The 16,883-nt window shown below is 53.0% G+C and overlaps 2 protein-coding genes across 2 annotated transcripts in view; one reads left to right on the forward strand and one right to left on the reverse strand.

Moving 5' to 3' along the window:
- KIAA1614 (KIAA1614 ortholog) overlaps positions 1-2,534 on the forward strand; it is a 10,442-nt gene extending 7,908 nt beyond the window's left edge. The window contains exons 5-9 of the mRNA XM_010715923.2: positions 7-925; positions 1,066-1,258; positions 1,400-1,515; positions 1,589-1,773; positions 1,908-2,534. Coding sequence (XP_010714225.1) covers positions 7-925; positions 1,066-1,258; positions 1,400-1,515; positions 1,589-1,773; positions 1,908-2,101 — 1,607 coding nt within the window. The 3' untranslated portion in view covers positions 2,102-2,534. The remainder of the gene's footprint in view (positions 1-6; positions 926-1,065; positions 1,259-1,399; positions 1,516-1,588; positions 1,774-1,907) is intronic.
- Positions 2,535-2,712: 178 nt separating this feature from the next.
- Positions 2,713-16,877, reverse strand: STX6 (syntaxin 6). The gene is made up of 8 exons (XM_010715776.1): positions 16,838-16,877; positions 14,338-14,507; positions 13,664-13,758; positions 11,291-11,353; positions 9,340-9,462; positions 7,995-8,101; positions 6,407-6,501; positions 2,713-4,793 (listed from the first exon to the last, which is right to left on the reverse strand). The coding sequence occupies exons 1-8, from the start codon at positions 16,870-16,872 to the stop codon at positions 4,717-4,719; spliced, it is 765 nt and encodes a 254-aa protein (XP_010714078.1). The 5' UTR covers positions 16,873-16,877; the 3' UTR covers positions 2,713-4,716.
- Between the last annotated feature and the right edge of the window lie 6 nt (positions 16,878-16,883).

Here is a 16,883-nt window from a genome sequence, read left to right on the forward strand (position 1 = left end):
GCTCAGCGCTGGAGCGCAGCGGTGGAGAGCCCCGTGGGCACCCCGGGGATGGCCCCGTGAAATCCTGGGGCGGTGATGTCCCTGCTGGGGGCAAGTGCCAGACCTGTGGCTCCCTGCTCGGTGCCGCCGTGCCGGCTGAAGGCAGCCCCGTGGCACGGGGACGGGAGCGCACGGCTCCTGGTGCTGCTGCCCAGCCCGAACCCAAGGCCCGGCCGCTGGGTCCTGGGGGGTCCCCGCTCTGGATCCTGCCTTCCCGGCAGCGCATTCACACTGAGAAGATCAAGGAGACTTACATCGGGAACGTTGCCCGTGGGGATGAGGCAGACTCAGCACTGGAGAGCACTGACACCTCCGATGGTTGCCGGACCGACAGCGAGGAGCCGCGGCCCCGCAGCCCCCACCCACGGGGGCATCGGGAGCCCCGGGCTCGTGGCCACCGCAGCCCCCGCACCCCAACACAGAAGGAGAAGGGCACGAGTGTGGCCGGGGGCTCGGGGACACTTTGCCCCCCACCAGCGGGTACAGCTGGCAGCCAGGATGGGAGGCACACCAGCGAGGCGGTGGGCAATGGAGAGTCACCAGTCCCCTCCTCGAGGCCCACGGGGCCTTCCCACAACCAATCTGCCATCACAACTACAAAAGCCTGCTCCCAGGTGCCTTGCAGGACAAGCGTCCCTGCTAGCAGCCGCCAGTGTCCGGAGCCTGATGCTGGGGGCACTTCGCCTCAACCTAAGGGTGCGGGGCAGCGGCGGGGGCCCTGTGGCCCTGTCTGGCTCCCGGGGAGCCCCCTGCGTGCCTTGTCCACTAATAACTGCATCAACACCCATGGACAGGGCTGTGGGAGCCGCCCCGATGGGCTGGCAGCACAACCTGGGGAGACGACCAGGACGCTCAAGGCACAGCATGATGGGAACGCAACACCTGGGTGAGTGGTGAGGGTCTATGAGCATCCCTCCTCGGTTCAGCACCGGGCTCGGCCTCGTGACATAGAAGTCACACTGGAGCAGGGTGAGGATGTTTTTGGGGACAAGCTACTGCTAAACACTGTTGGGCATTGTCCTGCAGGGAGCCAGCACGGGCAACAAGCCGGAAGGGCAGCGGGGATGTGGCATCCTCGGGGCTGAAGCGGCTCCTATGCAGCCTGAGCCAGAGCACCAAGCAGCGCCTGGGCCGCTTCCGCTGCTACAGCATGGAGCAGCTGCCCGGCCCTGCACCCAACGGCCCCAGCGTGAAGCGGTCACCCTCACTGCAGGCACTGGTGAGCCATCCTCTGCAAGGGGGAGATGGGGCTTTGTTGGCTGGGGAGGGCTGGAGAGGGCTGGGGAGGTTGAGGGGTACGAGGGTGCGTAGCAGGGCGCAGGGTTTTGGTGCCACATGTCTCACTGTCACACTTCTCCAGGTGTCACCGTTCCGCCAGCCCCAAAAAGCCGCCTCCATACAGAGCCTGCACAGCCTGCTGGGCAGGGCGCCCCGAGCCAATGCATACCTGCTGTCCCAGCCAGGGGACGGGGACAGGTGGGATGGGAACGTGGCCTCGCTTAGCCCTGGCCTGGTGGTGCCGTGCTGGGCTCACAGCATCTCCCCGCAGGAAGGCAGCCTCGGGGCCGCGGCACTCGCTGAGCGTGGAGGACATCGGTGCACCCGACCGGCCGCGCACGGTGGGGCGTGTGGTGGAGGTGTTCCCCGATGGCACCAGCCTGCTGGAGATAGAACGGCCACCACACGGCTCCTTCGGCTTCCAGGTCACCTCCGGGCACGGCCGGCCCGACACAGGTACTGTGGCCATGGAACGGTAGACCAGCTTAAGTAGGAAGGGACCTTATCGAAGACCATCACTCAGATGGGTTTCGTGCGCTGGGGGCTGCCGGCTCACCTGGCAGCTCAGTTGCCTGCACCTCTCTCTGCAGGTGTCTACGTGCAGGAGATGGCGGACGCGGGCACGGCCAAGCTGTACGCGGGGCTGCTGGGGGTGGGCGATGAGATCCTGCAGGTCAACGGGGCTGCTGTGTCGGGCCTGGGGCTGGCACGCATCCGGGAGCTGCTGCTGCAGGCAGACAGCCTGGCCCTGCGTGTGCTAAGGCAGCGCCCGGCTCGGCGGTAGCGGCGTGGCTCCAGGAGCGGAGCGGTCTGCAGGTGCTGCCGGAGTCCTGCACGGAGCTAAAATGCAATAAGGACCTCACCAAGACAAAGGGCCTGGAGCTGCCCTGCTTATGCACAGTCCCCTGCAGGGATGGGGACAGCAGGGCACCCTGGGAGGCAACGTGGGACCAAGGACCTGCCCCTGGCACGGGGACACCTCGGCTCTCCGGCCCTGGATTCTCCCTGCCTCAGCTGGAAACCTCTGCCTGTGAGCTGGTGGGTTTCTTTTAAATTATTTCAAACTGCAAAAAGAAAAAACAAACCACAGAACTGTAAATATATATATATGTATATATATATGCAATGACAACACGTGGTGTTGTGTGTGTATATATGTAATGAACGTACTGCGGGTGGCACACGGGCCGGGTGGATCAGAGCAGAGCAGGCGGGGGGAGCTGGGGCTGGGGGGGATGCGGGTCCTTCACAGCGGTGGTCTCACAGCTTCTCCTGCCTTGGTGCCCAGGCTGGGGATGTGCTGCCTGCCCCTGATGGGATGGAACTGCTGCACTCTGGTGCCACACAGGCAAAGAGCCCCCAGGCTTGTCCTCATTACTACAAGAGAGACCGGTGTTTCCTCTGCCATCACACACCGGCAGCAGTAATGCGTTTATTTAGGATTAAAGGGAGGGGCAACACCACTAACAGAAAAAGCAAACGTACAAGAGGAAAGGAGCAAAGACAGTTGGGTAGCAGTGACACCTGGACAGACACAGAGCACGGCAGCAGGGCTGCAACCTGGCACAGAGCACTCCTGCATGGAGCACCAGGAGCCACTCCCGGACTCCTGGACGACATCCAACCATACCGAAAACCCGCTCTCAGAGAGGTCTGAAGCTCAGAGCACTGTGCAGACACTGAGCCTGCCTTGGGAAAGAGACAGTACGTATTTCTTACAGCGTAACCAAAAGAGACAAGACGTTGTGCAATGACTGAGAGAACTGCCGAGATCACTTGTGCAGGTTGGCGTTAAGGGCACGTGTGCGTTCATTACAAGAGGAGATGCTCTGACAAGGCAGGGCTGTTGGGTCTCCCCTCATCCCAAGCCTGGCTGCAAAAGGCACAGTGCCACCAGTGGGCAAGGGCTCAATAGGAGGGACTGGGCAGACCCAAACAGAGCCAGAAACTGCCAGGGCTACGTGTCCTGGGCGACAGAGTGCTTTAGGTGCCGAATTTCCTTTGTGAGGAGTGTGGTTCTGGAGGCCTGGTTTGCTTTTTCAGCAGAGGCCTCATTGTCAGCACCAGTCAGCTTCCTCCCCCAGCCCCATCTGAGACCCAGATGGAAGGCGCAAGTCAGCCTGCCTCCCATCTTTTGGTGCTCTCCTCCCCCCCCAAAGTACAGGAGCAGACTTCACTACAAAACTTTTTCTTTCCTGAAGCATCACCCCTTCCTCCTGTAATCAACTGCACAAAACCCATCTGTATTTCTCCCCAGTAATCCTGCCAGGGTGAGCTTTCCTCACGGCATTTTGCTATCCGTGCCTGGCCAGCACTGCTGAGGCATTCCCCATGCCAAACAACCCGAAGGTAACAAAAGCAGGGGGAAGTGATACAGAATGTGACCTGGCTCTGAGCTTCCTGGCTGTGGGTTGCTTACAACTAAGTTTCCAAAAAAAAATAGCAGTTGGGGAAAATTAAGACATCCTATTTACAAGTTTGTGTGCACTTAAAATACATAGTTAGTCCCCGTTCCTCTGATAATGCATCCTGCAGCCGCAGAATGAATGCGGCTCAAACGGTCATCAAAAATCACTAAAAGAACCTTTCCTTAAAAAAAATAAGTTATTTTAGACCTGACAAATCACTTGCCAAAGGGAAGCAGCTGTTAAACAGAAGCTTGGTTATACAAGGGGAAAGAAAGCATCAGTCAGCGAGCCGGAGAGGCTTGTGTAACAGGAGGTGACTTGACGAGCTATGTGAAACCAGCCTCAGGCTGATGGCCCCAGCCCTGCATGTCCATCGATGGCAGGACAGCACACCTGCAGCTCACCTACCTGCAGCGTGTCAGCTCCTGCCTTGGGTCCTGGATGTGAATGCTGCAGGGTTTTGGTGCTAACTGGAAGGCGTGGTGCTGGCTGGGGCTGCCCTTCCTTGCTTTGGGTGCGTGTTGCTGCGGGGTTTCAGGCCACCGCTCCTCCCAGTAATGCTTCTGGCTGGCAAGCATCCCACAGGCTGGTGATGCAGTTTGTAATGCTCAGCGAAACAATTCCACCCCCGATACCCTGCCAAGGCTCCTTGCTCCGTGTCCACACAGAGGGCTTGGGGATTGCTGCAGCTGGCTCATACCTGCAAAGGGTTCAGTTCCCTCCAGGGCCTGGGGACCAGATGGCAGCACCGTGGGGCAGGAGGCAGCCCGACGGGATCGGGGAGCCACAACTGCTTCCTGTCCTCTGTCTGCCCTCCCCAGAGCTGGGGGAGACGGTGGTGGAGCCAGGCCTTGGTCCTCGGAGGAGAACGGTGAGAGCCAGGCACGGGTCTTCTTGACAGGGATCTCTGTGGTCGGACGGAAAGAGTTTCATTTCCCCGTGCTACAGGGGCCGGGGAAAGGAGAGGAGGCGTCCAAGGAAGTTCAGTCCATCACAGGAAAATCAACAGGACCAGCACCACCAGCAAGATGATAAAGAGGACGATGATTGCACACCACTGCCGCCGATCTGGAAGAGAAAGGAAGTGTTGGTCCTCTTACTTTAATAGAAGGAAAGCTGGAGAAGAGCTGTTCCTTACCACGCTGCTTTCACTGTGCTTCCTTTCTAAAGGAAAGCTCCCTCACCAGCAGAACAAACACCATGCCCTTCTGCAGGCTCCTCCCTACTGCCTGTGGGGTGACAGCGCTTCTCTTCCAGGACGCAGCTGCTTTTTGGGACTCCAGTGTGGAATTTTGAGGTTTCTCTCCAGTCAAGTTCAAACAGATTTGATAAGCTGGTTCAAAAGTGATCGGGAAGAAGCAGAGAGCTGCTCTGTGTTACTGCTTGTGGACGGACCTGTTTGTGCTCTGCACATGCTCAAACACTGCACTGCCTCTAGGATCTGCCTTAGGGAGCTCAGCACACCACTGGAGGAATTCTTATGTTTTTTTGGAAAAGATATGAATGCATTTTACAGAACAAAACCATACCAGCCTGTACCGCTGCTCTACACTGTCTGACACCGTTCTGCTCCTACAGTGAAAGTTTCCCCCATCTGGATTCAAGCTCGCCTCCGACTTCCTGGCACCAGGAACCCCACTGTCCCTGGACACAGCGCAAGCTGCGCCCGCACCGCAGAAGCCACATGACTGGTGCAGGGCTGGCCTTCCCCCAGATGAGCTCTGTCTGCAGCAAGCTGTGAGTGGGCGACGCCGGGCTGCACAGCTGCTCTCCGTCCACGACCACGTCTGCACCGGCAGACACACGGCCCCTGTGAGATGGCGCAGTGTGGGGACGGAGCTGCTGGCATCACTCACTGCGCGCTGCAGCCAGCCCTGGGAAGAGCCGTCCCCATCAGCCCTGTTGCTCGCAGTGCCGGCGGCGGCACGGATTCCCCGTGAGTTCCCCGCCCGGCCCGATCCTGCAGAGCGGTTCCCTCCTCCCTCCCTCCCTCCCTCCCCTGCCGCTCCCACCCCCCACACACGAGCACCGGCAGCGGAGGAGGCGACGCGGAGAGCACCGCAACGCGGGGAGCGAGCGGCGGGGACTTCCCGGCAGGCACGAGCTTCCTGTTTGCTCTGCCCACGGCACCCGGCCGGCCGCCAGCCCACCACGTTCAGGCACAGCCTTATAAGGACTTTTCTCGTGGGCTCAGCCTCCCCAGCGCAGAAATCGCCTCTCCTCGCCACCAGGAAACGCGTTCGACCGTCCTCCCGTCGGCAGCGCTGGCGCCAGCAGCGCACGGGCAGGCGAGGTTAGCAGAGGGACTTGCTGCAGCTGGAGAAGGCACGCACGGTGGCGGTGTTTTGCTCAGCAGGTGGCCTGGGAAACCGCGAGCAGCATGAGAGGATACAGAACTCTCCTTCCTTATCGTCTAAGAAGGGTTTTTTTCCCAGAGCAGTAGTAACAACATAAATAAAAAGACACCTGTATATAACACAAGGGCTGAGGGCAGACTGCAGAGCAGTATCTGGGCACGAGCAGCTGCAAGGTTTGGATGCCTTCTCCCTCTTTAACCTCTCAAGCAGCTGGAGCTGCTCCCTCCTCTCTACTTGGATGTGGGAGCGCATAGTGTTCCGTCCCTAACATTCACAGGAGTGCCTCCCCATTTCCAGGCCCAGACCCCACAGCCCTGGACCTACCACTTGTCATGTGAGACACTTTAGCGAGCTTCTTCATGACATTATCGAGCCGTGAGTGAGTGCTGTCCAACTCGTGGGAGAAGTCGTCCAGCATCCTGGGGACAGAGAAGCACAGCAGTGGTCAACAAGTAAAGCAATACGTGCCTCTGGGATGGTTTGCTGCCCTCGTGCACGCTGATCAGAACACAGTGGCTGAGAAAAGCAACACAGCACGGTCTCCTGAAAGCACCCAAGGGGAAAAAAATCCTGCTGAAGCAGCAGCTCAGCTTTGGTGGAAAGTGAGAAGTCATGGGGACACCTGTCGGACTGGTCCCCCAGCTCTGCATATCACTAAAAGGTGAGCAGTGGGGGTTTCCTCCTTTGAAGATGAAAGTTTTGCTTATAATCCATGATTAGCAGTGAACGTGTAGATCAAGGTGCCAGTTTGGACTTTAAATCCCTTCTCTTGCTGAGGGCTTGCACTTGAAGCTAAAATCTTGTTCCACTCTGGTATCAAGCAGGACTGAGATTTGCAATTGCTTTTAAGGTGCTTTTTAAATGCTACTGAAGTTGCCCCTCCAGTTCCTCCACACAGCAACTGTAACAGATCTGAAAGCCTTTCTGTAGCTGTGCTTTATCAGAGCCAAGAACCCACCTGAAGACAGACAAAGCACATCCAGGATCAAAGCTATCCCAGCCATCTCCAGTGAGTAGAACTTTAAAACATAACACCCTTAAAAGCATGGAGAACAAAGAGTTGTAGAAAAAAGCCATATTGCCTTGATTAGCTGCTAGCAAGCACTGATGGCTTATGTGGTGACCTGGAAACAGATGCACCACACCAACCTGCCTGGCCAGGCTTCACACAGGAGGTGCTTTAGAGTTCCTCCTATTCACCAAAGACATCACAAGGGCTCACAGCCCTCCAGACTCTCGTCAGCCAAACAAGGGGGGTTAAGGCACAAACCCTTCGTGTCTGTTAGTCTGCACATCTGAGAATTTCATGCACTTCTTTCCAAAGGACGTGCACAAGGAAAGAAATCTAATTTATATGTAAATGGGTGGATACAAGCTATTTTGTGAGCTACCCTTTAACCCTCTGTGTGGGTGAGGATTATTTTTAGCTTTAACTATGAATGCAGCTCTGTGTGACAAGGCTGAGCTCTGAGCTCCCGGGTCACAGTTGTCTGGGGTAGCACAAAACCCCACGGAGTGGGAAAGCACCCAGTATTCTTAATAGGCAGCACTGCCTTCCCTCATCTGTTGCACACTGCTGGCTGCTAGAAGCCAAGGAGCTTTACTGTGTGCCTTAAGGGTGGTGTTTAAAAATGAGTAAAGAGAGAAGGGAAGGTAAACTGGCAGCTAAACCTGCCCCAGGTGCAGGCTTTGAAAGGAACATGGCTGCGGTAGGATCCTTTCAGGCTGCAATATGAAATGCCTTCCACGGCCTGAAATCAAAGGCAGCCTAAGGTGCTGCAGATGAGCTAGGAGGGCCTGCCTGAGGGACCAGGAAATTCAAGGATGCAACACGGGTATCAGTGAGGACCCCCAGCTGTGCTGCAGCCAGCTCCACACCTGGAGGGCCTTTGGCACCCTGTGACATACTTACACTGCCTGCTCCTCCAGCTCCCCGCTGATGCGTTGGGACATGTTCTTCAGCACCCCAATGCTGCCAGAGACCAGCTCCAACTGCTCGTCTTGCTGCTCCACAATCAACTGGGGCCAGAAAGAAAGAAAAATGGGTGATCATACATCTGCTTCCTTCTGCAGCTGGGTCCACAGCGTGGACGGATGCTCACTAACTCTGCCAACGTCAACTGTGGTGCCTGGGAACAGACCCAAGGTTCCAGGAAACAAGGACCGTGTTTCTAAGAAATGCGTGAGAAGTGGCAGCAGCAGGAGAGCCGTCCCCTGTTCCTGTGGCACAGCTGGCTGCAGTTTCCTCAACCATGCCTCCAAATTCAGCCTCGGCATAGCAACGTCCCTTCCCTGCTGCACCAACCTCTAAGATGACTCTTTGCAGGCAGCAAAACCTCAAGCTTTGCTGCCCAGAGCAGGAGCCCTGCTGAGGTAGTGTATGGGAAACGCTGCAGTTAGTGAGGGGTTAACACAAGTAAGACACTGTTGCAGCTTCTAGAGCTAAAAATAACCCGTCTGGCTCTCAATGTGCCAAAGGAATAGGTCTGCTGATGGTTTAAGTCACTTTCAGGGCACAATCACGCTAAGGATTAGCTTTACCCTAGTTACCTACTTTGGAATCTATTTATCTTCCTAGAGTCACTAGGTAAAATTCATCTGAAAGCTGGCTGGCATCACGTATCAGAAGCTTCAGCAGAGCTTGCTGCCTGGAGAGGCGGCCTATTTACAGGCCTGTGTCTGGGTGGGCTGCTGGAGGCGGATCTGAGCTGCTCGGGCGCTGCTCCAGAGGAGCACCTCGCCAGGGCTCCTTGCAAAGCCCTCACCCAGGCTTTCTCATGAATCTCATGTTGACAAGGACAGGAAAAGGAAGAAGGCACGTGCTCCTGCTCCCTGACTGTTCTGATGGGGATGCACACAAACAGCAGCAAACACCAGCTCATTTTTTAACACGGGAAAGTTTAGGAAGATAAATGAATGCTCTTCAGGTTGCAACGTTTCTACTCTTCCAAGGATTTCAGCAATTCTTGTAATACTAAAACTCAACGTGCTGCTGCTTCCAGACTTTGTTTACCTTCTCTATGTAAGTGGAAGACAAGCCTCAATGGTTAAAAACTGCAGCAAGCAAGATGCATCCAAAGCTGTGCTGTACATGGAACATATGCACAGGTGTATTTCAAGCTACCAGGCTGTCAGGCTCCTGGATCCAGGCCAGCCGAGGGCTGGTTTTTTTCTGGCTCCTGAAGTCTGAACCCCATCCCCATGACACCCATTTGGCAAGCAAAGCTATTTGGTCTGCCTTGTGCCAGCTGCCTTACCTGTTGTTGAGCTTGCTGCTCCTCAATGAAGTGTGAATTTGCTAATTGCAGATCCCGGTCCAGACGGCTGTATTTGTCAGGTCCAGAGCTCCAATTCTGACTGCTGCTTTCACCCAGGAGTGCCTAAACAGATGCAGAAGTCCCTCAGCAACACCTCTGTGTCTGCTCACAGCTGGTCTCAGGCAAGGAGGACAAGGCAACGCTCCCGTGCACATGCCTACAGCATCCTTTTCCTCCCACTCTATTGGTATTCAGCCAGAGTGCTGGCACAAACTAAAACAATGCAATGCCAAATACCAGCATGGGAAATAGCTGCAGCATGATTATTGCAGAAATGCTGCTCCACTAACAGAAGAGCTGGAGCACGACTGACAGACAGCGCAAGCAGGAGGCCTGCACTGCCCAAAGGACTAGTAAAGGTCTGTTCAAGATGCAGCACTGTGTGCTAGGAGGACGTCTGAGCTGGGAAGTATCCAGATACATCGTGTTAACAGGTGTATAGATGGAACTGAACGCCACGCTGCTAATGACCAGGGCTGAAGGTCTGGATAAAGTACTTAACCAGATGAACTGACAGTAAAACGGTGCAATATAAAGACAACAGTGTTGTAGGCGGGACTTACGTTCTCTGATTCAGGTTACCTGCTACGTTGCAAGTATGCCACACTGCAAGATTACACTCTCTATCTGCTCTATGACCTCAACACAGAAGCTAGTGCAAAGCCAGCAGAGAAGTGGCTTTCCAGCTGAGGATATCTGGTCCCTGGAAGGAAGCTCTGATGCAGCTTCCGGAGGGAAGTCTGTGTTTGCCAGCCTCAGTCCATGACGATCAGGTCACCATCAGCCAAAAGCTGGCCTCTCAGACACAGAAACGTGCTGGAGAAGCTGCGGCCCAGCCCCACTGAGGCTCTGTGGACTTGAGGGAAGGCGAGGGGCTGGGGAAGGAAGATGGCAAGGGGAAATGAGTTTTCCTGACCAGATGTCACTGCATGAGCTGGGCCATATGGTCTCCTGCAGCTAGCAGTTTTAAGTAAAGCAGCAAAACTTAGAGACAGCTACAGGCTTGTTTGAGGAAGGCAGTAAGGGACTTTGCTTCTCCAAGTTTTTGCCAAGCACATCAGTTAAGCCTGTAACAGGCTGACAAACCAGCTCCGTGCTTCTCAGTATCTTCTTGCAGTTTATCATTTTTGCCACAAGTGATAAAGACTGATGCAGCCAGATATGGCACGCCAACGCTGACAGAGGCAGCTCTGGAAGTCAGCTCAAAGATCTCCTTACAGTCTCACCAGCCAGGGAGAAGCAAAAGCCGCATCTATTTCTATTCCTTAGATTACAAGTGCAGACAACCTGAGACTGCTTGAGCTTCTTCCATCTTCTTACAAGGTTAATTATCACGTGAAGCAGCTATTTGTGAGGGGATGTGGAGTCCTGGCTCCTAAATACAGCAGAGCACGGGATTACATCTACGGAATTGGATTCTGACTGTTCCTCCTGAGATGGAGGAGATTCCCCCTTCTGCAGGGTGATGCAATGCTGATGGCTGTACACAAGCATTTCTGAAGATGGAGACAGATGGTGAGTGGTGACTTACTTTGAGAGACAGGTTTGAAAGAGGGTGACAGCAACAAGCCTGACAAAACCAATGCTCTCAGATCAGTGAGACAGACGTGGCTCAAACACACAGCTTTGCTGCAGCATGCAAGCCCCTTCCCAGAACAAATGTCTGCAAGGTGATGTGCTACAAAATGGGATATGTATGGTTCTTACAGCTTTAAAGGAGCTTTAACCATGCTATATGCTCTACTTTATGGTTGGGTCTCCAGACTAAGTGACACGAAAGCTTCACCTAACGCATGTCTCAAAACAGCTGTTAGAGCTGATAAATCCTTCTAGCTCTTTAAAGTGCCAAATAACCACTGCATTCACTTAGCTTGCCCATTCTGATTCTCACCTGCCTGTTTTTTCTTTCAGCCAGTGCTTGCATGGAGGAGTTTGACATCTGATCCTTCATTTCCTGTTTGTTCAAAGAAAGAAGAAGTACATAAGCATTGGATTTGAGGTGACTTTCAGCTTCAGTTTGCTACCAAGCTGTCTATACCCAGAAAGATTTCTTTGTGGGGAGTGAGAGAAGGGAAATTTTCTTTGAAAACATACAGTTTTGAAGAGTCTGAAAAAATGCTGTTAAAAGCTCCACTGCAGTACATTGCTTTACTAATACTAGAACCAACAGCAATGGAATATTTTGAAAATATTCCTTATTTACTACTCATTTTTATAGAATCAGATAATCATTTGGGTTGGAAGGGACCTTTAAAGGTCATTTAGTCCAACTCCTCTGCAATGAAGAAGGATATCTACAGCTAGATTAGACTGCCAGAAACACTTTGATTTGTATAACGCTAGATTAATGATCCCATTGACAGACTGTAAAGAAGTTATGTTCTTGAAGGTCTTGGGAGCCTGTAGCCTGCACTTTATTCCCAGTTGTAGCTGATTTAATCTTGCAAAGGACAAGATAGATTTCCTGTCCTATGGCCCTCCTCCCTGACTGTGTCTGTGTTTTCTTTTACTCGTGACATTTTGCCTTCCTACAGAAGGCAGTTAGCCACAGGAGGCTCCTACTCCCAGTGCAAACCAGTTTAGTTTCTATAGTGCAGCTGAGCAAGGAGCCAGTATGATCCAGCAGGTGCTGACTGACCTTACCCACCAGCAGAGTTCTGATGTCACCTGAAGACACATAGGTATGTTTTACTGCTCAGAGACGTATCGTTTAAGCAACAGATCCTACCCGGTTACTTCTAATGCACAAGCTGCTTTCTATCATGAACTCTCTCCATGGAAAACATAAGTCAAATAACTGCACGCCACCAGTAAAGAATTTCATTTATCAGTAAGACACGCTGTTCCAAAACCCATCAGGCAGCAGCTTTCAATCAGGAAAAGAGGACCTAGAATGCAGGCTTGCCTGATCCTGTTTCTTTCAAAAGCTGACTACACTGAGGACAGGGCAGCAAGCACCGTGTCTGCTGCTGGGACTGGTGTGGCTTCAGGATCAGCTCCCAGGCAGCGAGCCTTAAGAACTGCCTCTGGACTGCAGGACTGCAGGTAGGATAACAAGCTTGTTGCTAGACACAGCAATGCAGCTTGTCAAGGAGGAACATCAGAGCCATGAGGGAAAGCAGAAACTAAGCTGCACTGAGTGTACTATTAATAGGGAGAAAACTTCCTAACCAGTGTGTTAGCAGGCAGTGAAGATTTCAGAAAGATTTTTTCTTCTCTACTTATTACCACCGAGCTGTTAAAATACTCCTCCTGCTTCTGAATCCTCCCTAACAGCTATGTGAATAAGGAGGCTCAGGGGAGACCTTATTGCTCTCTATAACCACCTGAAGGGAGGTTGTAGTGAGCTGGGGGTCAGCCTCTTCTTTCTGTAACTGGTGATAGGACTAGAGGGAATGGCTTCAAGCTGCACCAGGGGAGATTTAGGCTGGACATTGGGAAATACTACTAACTTTTCTGAAAGAGTGGTCAGGCACTGGAACGGGCTGCCCAGGGGAGTCACCGACCCTGGAGGTATTCAAGGAACGTTTGGATTTTGTGTTGAGGGATATGGTTTAGTGAGAACTATTGATGATAGGTGGGTGGTTGGACTGGATGATCTTGTAGGTCTTTTCCAACCTTGGTGTTTCTGTGATTCTGTGATTAAATGCTGCTGCTCTTGCAGGTGCTACTGAACTTCATTTTACCGCTGTCCGTAGCACTGAGCTGCGTGAAGCTGCGGCCCAACAGGCAGAGCTTTGCCAGGCCCGCCTCTCTCTGAAGTACTGATATTTAAGAGTGTGATTTTAAACTAAAAAAATCTTCCCTGAGTTAAAAATAAAACTAATGGTTGTTTTGACTGCTTTGTAGCAGGAGGAAGCCACATAAATAACACCAGGCTCTAAACAGATGTCAGTGTTCAAAGTGGACTCTGTTTCTGAAAAACAGAAATGCAAGCACCGAACAGGCAAAATTTCCTTTAGCCCTGAAAGGAGACTTGCATAGCAGAAGGGTCTTTTAGTCTTCCTTTCCAGTTCGTATAGGCTTCCAGATTCATCAGTACAAGAGAGGCATGCTAGGCAACGTGGCCCCTGCACCTGACCCCAGGCAGGCAGTCCTCCTGACGTTGGAACACGTGATGTGGGGATGAGAAGGCAGCCTGAGGGCGAGCAGGTAGCAGACTTACTCTCTGCTCTCCTGTTCAGCACTGACCTAGTCACCCCATTGCCTTTTTTTAACCACTCAAGCTGCCTTCTCTTTCCCTATCCCAGTCCTTGCTCCTTACCCTGACCACCTGCCGCGTGCTCGTGATGAAGGACTTTCTGATACCCAGCTCCGTGGCATCCAGGTTGAACTTCCGAGGGTTTGCCTCAACAATGCGTAGGGGAGGAGTCAAGGAGTCTCTGAGTGATGTTCAGCGCACACAGACAGACAAACTACCCTGATGGGAGCCCATGAAGAGGCACTTTTCCACTGTGCTGCACCTTTTCCTATAATTTGATTAGCAAAACGCTAGATACTGGAGGAATGAAAGCATGGCAGCAACATTCAACACAGTACATGCACCAGAATGAGGTTCCTCTCCTGCTTTTTTTTGTTGGTTTTTTTTTTCAGTTCTCCAATGCTGCGCAGTGCTTTCAGCTGAGGGAAAAGGAATAATTTTGGAAGCTAGCCTGGAGTATGAGTGACTACACAGAAGTCCAAATTCATGTAACACAACAAGCTTCTAAGAACAAAGCATCTTATAATATACCTCGTCAAAGGGAAAACAAAAGGCAGAGGGAAATTCTCTTGCTGAACTCATTTGCTGTTTGAGAAAAGCTGAGGTAAATGCAAAATTCAATCCCTGATAGTCCTGGTTTCTGCAAAAATTAACTACCAGCAAGAGCTGTTACGTAGCTATTTCTTACAGCTTAGGAACTGCATGCCCCAACCTCCAAAGAACTCCAGAAAGGATATTAATTGTTTCATCCAAGTCTTCCAGGTCCCACTCAATGCTCCGCAGATTGTTCCTGAGCTCATTAGTGGTCCAGTCGATTTCTTCTCTTGTGGCAATGGAGGGATCCTGCAAGAGCTCTGTCCACCTCTGGAAGAGCCCCTGGGCAGTGTTCACAGCTTTCTGCACTTCCCTGAGGTTGAGGTGAAGAAAGAGGAGTGAAGGGACTGCATCAGCTGTTCTGCAGCAGTCGTGCTGGGACACGCCATGCCCAGAAGAGCTTGGAACTGCAGCCTCCCTGCAAGAGCCTTTCCTTCAACCACTTCTAGTTTATTTTGTGCAATAAGGATTCGCCATACCCACTGGACAACCAAGTCTCCTCTCCTGTTGAAGCACAAAGCGACAAGAAACAACTTACAGGCCAGCTACCACAACTAACAAAAAGACCAGTTGCAGCAGGAGTAGTTTCTGCTGAGTGGTACAAAGGTGAGACAGCACAGTGTGAGCAGCTGGACAAGGCTGCCCTTGTGGCAATTAATTTCTGCATTCCTCTAAAGACTACCTGAGCAAGATACCCCAAGGACAAACAACATTTACAGGAACTGTCCCTACAATAGTTAGGCAAATTGTTGAGTGCAGCATTGTTTATTTTAAGTTAGCGTTAAAAAACTACACAGCTCTACTACACTGGCTTAGGGAACAGAAGTCTTTTCTGCTGCTCTAAGCTTTTTGGAGACGAGTGCATTCACAACATGGGAACACAGGCTTTGCTGACAGCACTGAATGCTGCATTTGTGATTAGGGGTGAGCTGCAGGTAGCAATTCTCTGTACCTACAGACACTGCAGCCCTGGCCTGGGAACAAATCACCCAGGTCCAGGAGGAGCCAGGATGAAAGATGCAGATGATGTTTTGCTGGTGTGACAGCCAGCAGAAAGTCAGCGTCCACATAAGATGCAGGGATTCATCTCCAGCAAAGGAAAACTGTTTATCTGCTGGGAAAGCCCAGAAGGGATGAACCATGTCTGCACCAGACAGCAGCCATGTCTATGGCTCTGTATCTGTCATGTCTAGAGCCCTAAGGTCAGCAGCTCTGTTCTCTCTGCTGCTTGCAAGCAAAAGCTCTGTTTTTTTTCACCTGTACGTACTTGGAAAAGTACCTACCAGCAGGAATTCAAAGCTGGACATCCTAGCAGGAGGAGTTACAAACGCAAGAAAAGCAAACTGAATGCCATGTGGCTCAACTCCTTCCACCTTAATCTGCTGGCTAATCATTAACACCGGGAACAGCACAACATCCCTCTCCCCTCCCAGCCTCTTCCCCTTGTGGCGTGGGAATCTCTCTGGAAAGCCTGACCCGCTGTTTGCTCCCCACCCACAGCAATTAGCATTTGTTCTCCCCAGCACCAGCTTAGCCTGGCAGCAATCCCCTTCTGCTGGCTGCCCCACAGCCTTTCCCACACCTCCTGTGCTCACCTGGCTTTTCCCACCGCTCTTCCTGAGCGCTGTGCCACTGCCACGTGGAGCAGGACAGCAACAGCAGGAGTTGAAAGTGGCTCCACACTGAATTTTGGAAGCTAAGCTTCTTTCCCCCTATTAATTACAGTTTCCCTTTCCTCTGACCTCAACTGCCTTTGTTTTGCGTTTGCCTTTGTTCAGGCTTTCCTCAGTGCCACTATCCACACAGGTTTCTTCCTAAGCCTGGTGCCTGATCCTCTCTCTCAGCATGGTGACCAGGCTCTGGTGCTCTGGGGATGCCCTCAATGAGGAGCAGCTTGGATTCAGCCCCGCTCTGCCCATTGCACAGTGACATCTGCAACCTCACATCCCACGTGCCGCTGATCGATGATAAGGACAGCTGGACACGTTGCCCCCAAGCTGGTCAGCCACGCCAGCATCCCAGGTGCTGCACCTGCAACAAGCACATCTCCAGCTCACAGCATCCCTGCAGAGCTTCCAGCGAGGCCTTCTGCTGCTCAGAGCCCCTCTGAACACTGTCTTTGTGTAGGCACATCTCTGGCACACGCCTTGCAGGGGGAGTTTTGGGGGGGTGGGAACGGCTTTGGGAATAACAGCAGGGCATGGACCCTCACAGAACTTCCAAGATTCCTGATGGCTTCTCACAGCCCCCCATATCCTTGCTTACCCCCAAGATCCCTGCTGATCCCTCAGCCCCCTCCAAGATCCCTGTTGATCCCTCAGCCCCCCCCCATCCCTGCTGACCCCTCACCGCCCCCCAGCCCCAACCCTCCCCTTCCCCTCACAGCCCCAACTTCACTTTCCTCTGAACTCCCCTGCCCCTCACTCTTCTCCGCACATACCCCTCATCCTCATCCCTCCCATCCCTTCCCCTCCTATTCCCTCCCCCTCAAGGCCTCCCTATTACCCCAGCACTCCTCCTCCTCACAGCCGTCTTCCCCCACCCCCTCGCATTCCTAACTCTCTCCTCTCCCTCTCCCCTCACAGACCCTTCCGCCGCCCCAACCCTCTCCTATTCTCTCACAGACCCAAACACATCCCTCACCCCTTCACCACGAAGAACGGGTCCTCCATCGACATGATGGCGCCGA

Source organism: Meleagris gallopavo, chromosome 10 (assembly GCF_000146605.3).
Source record: "Meleagris gallopavo isolate NT-WF06-2002-E0010 breed Aviagen turkey brand Nicholas breeding stock chromosome 10, Turkey_5.1, whole genome shotgun sequence".
Lineage (NCBI taxonomy): Eukaryota > Metazoa > Chordata > Aves > Galliformes > Phasianidae > Meleagris > Meleagris gallopavo.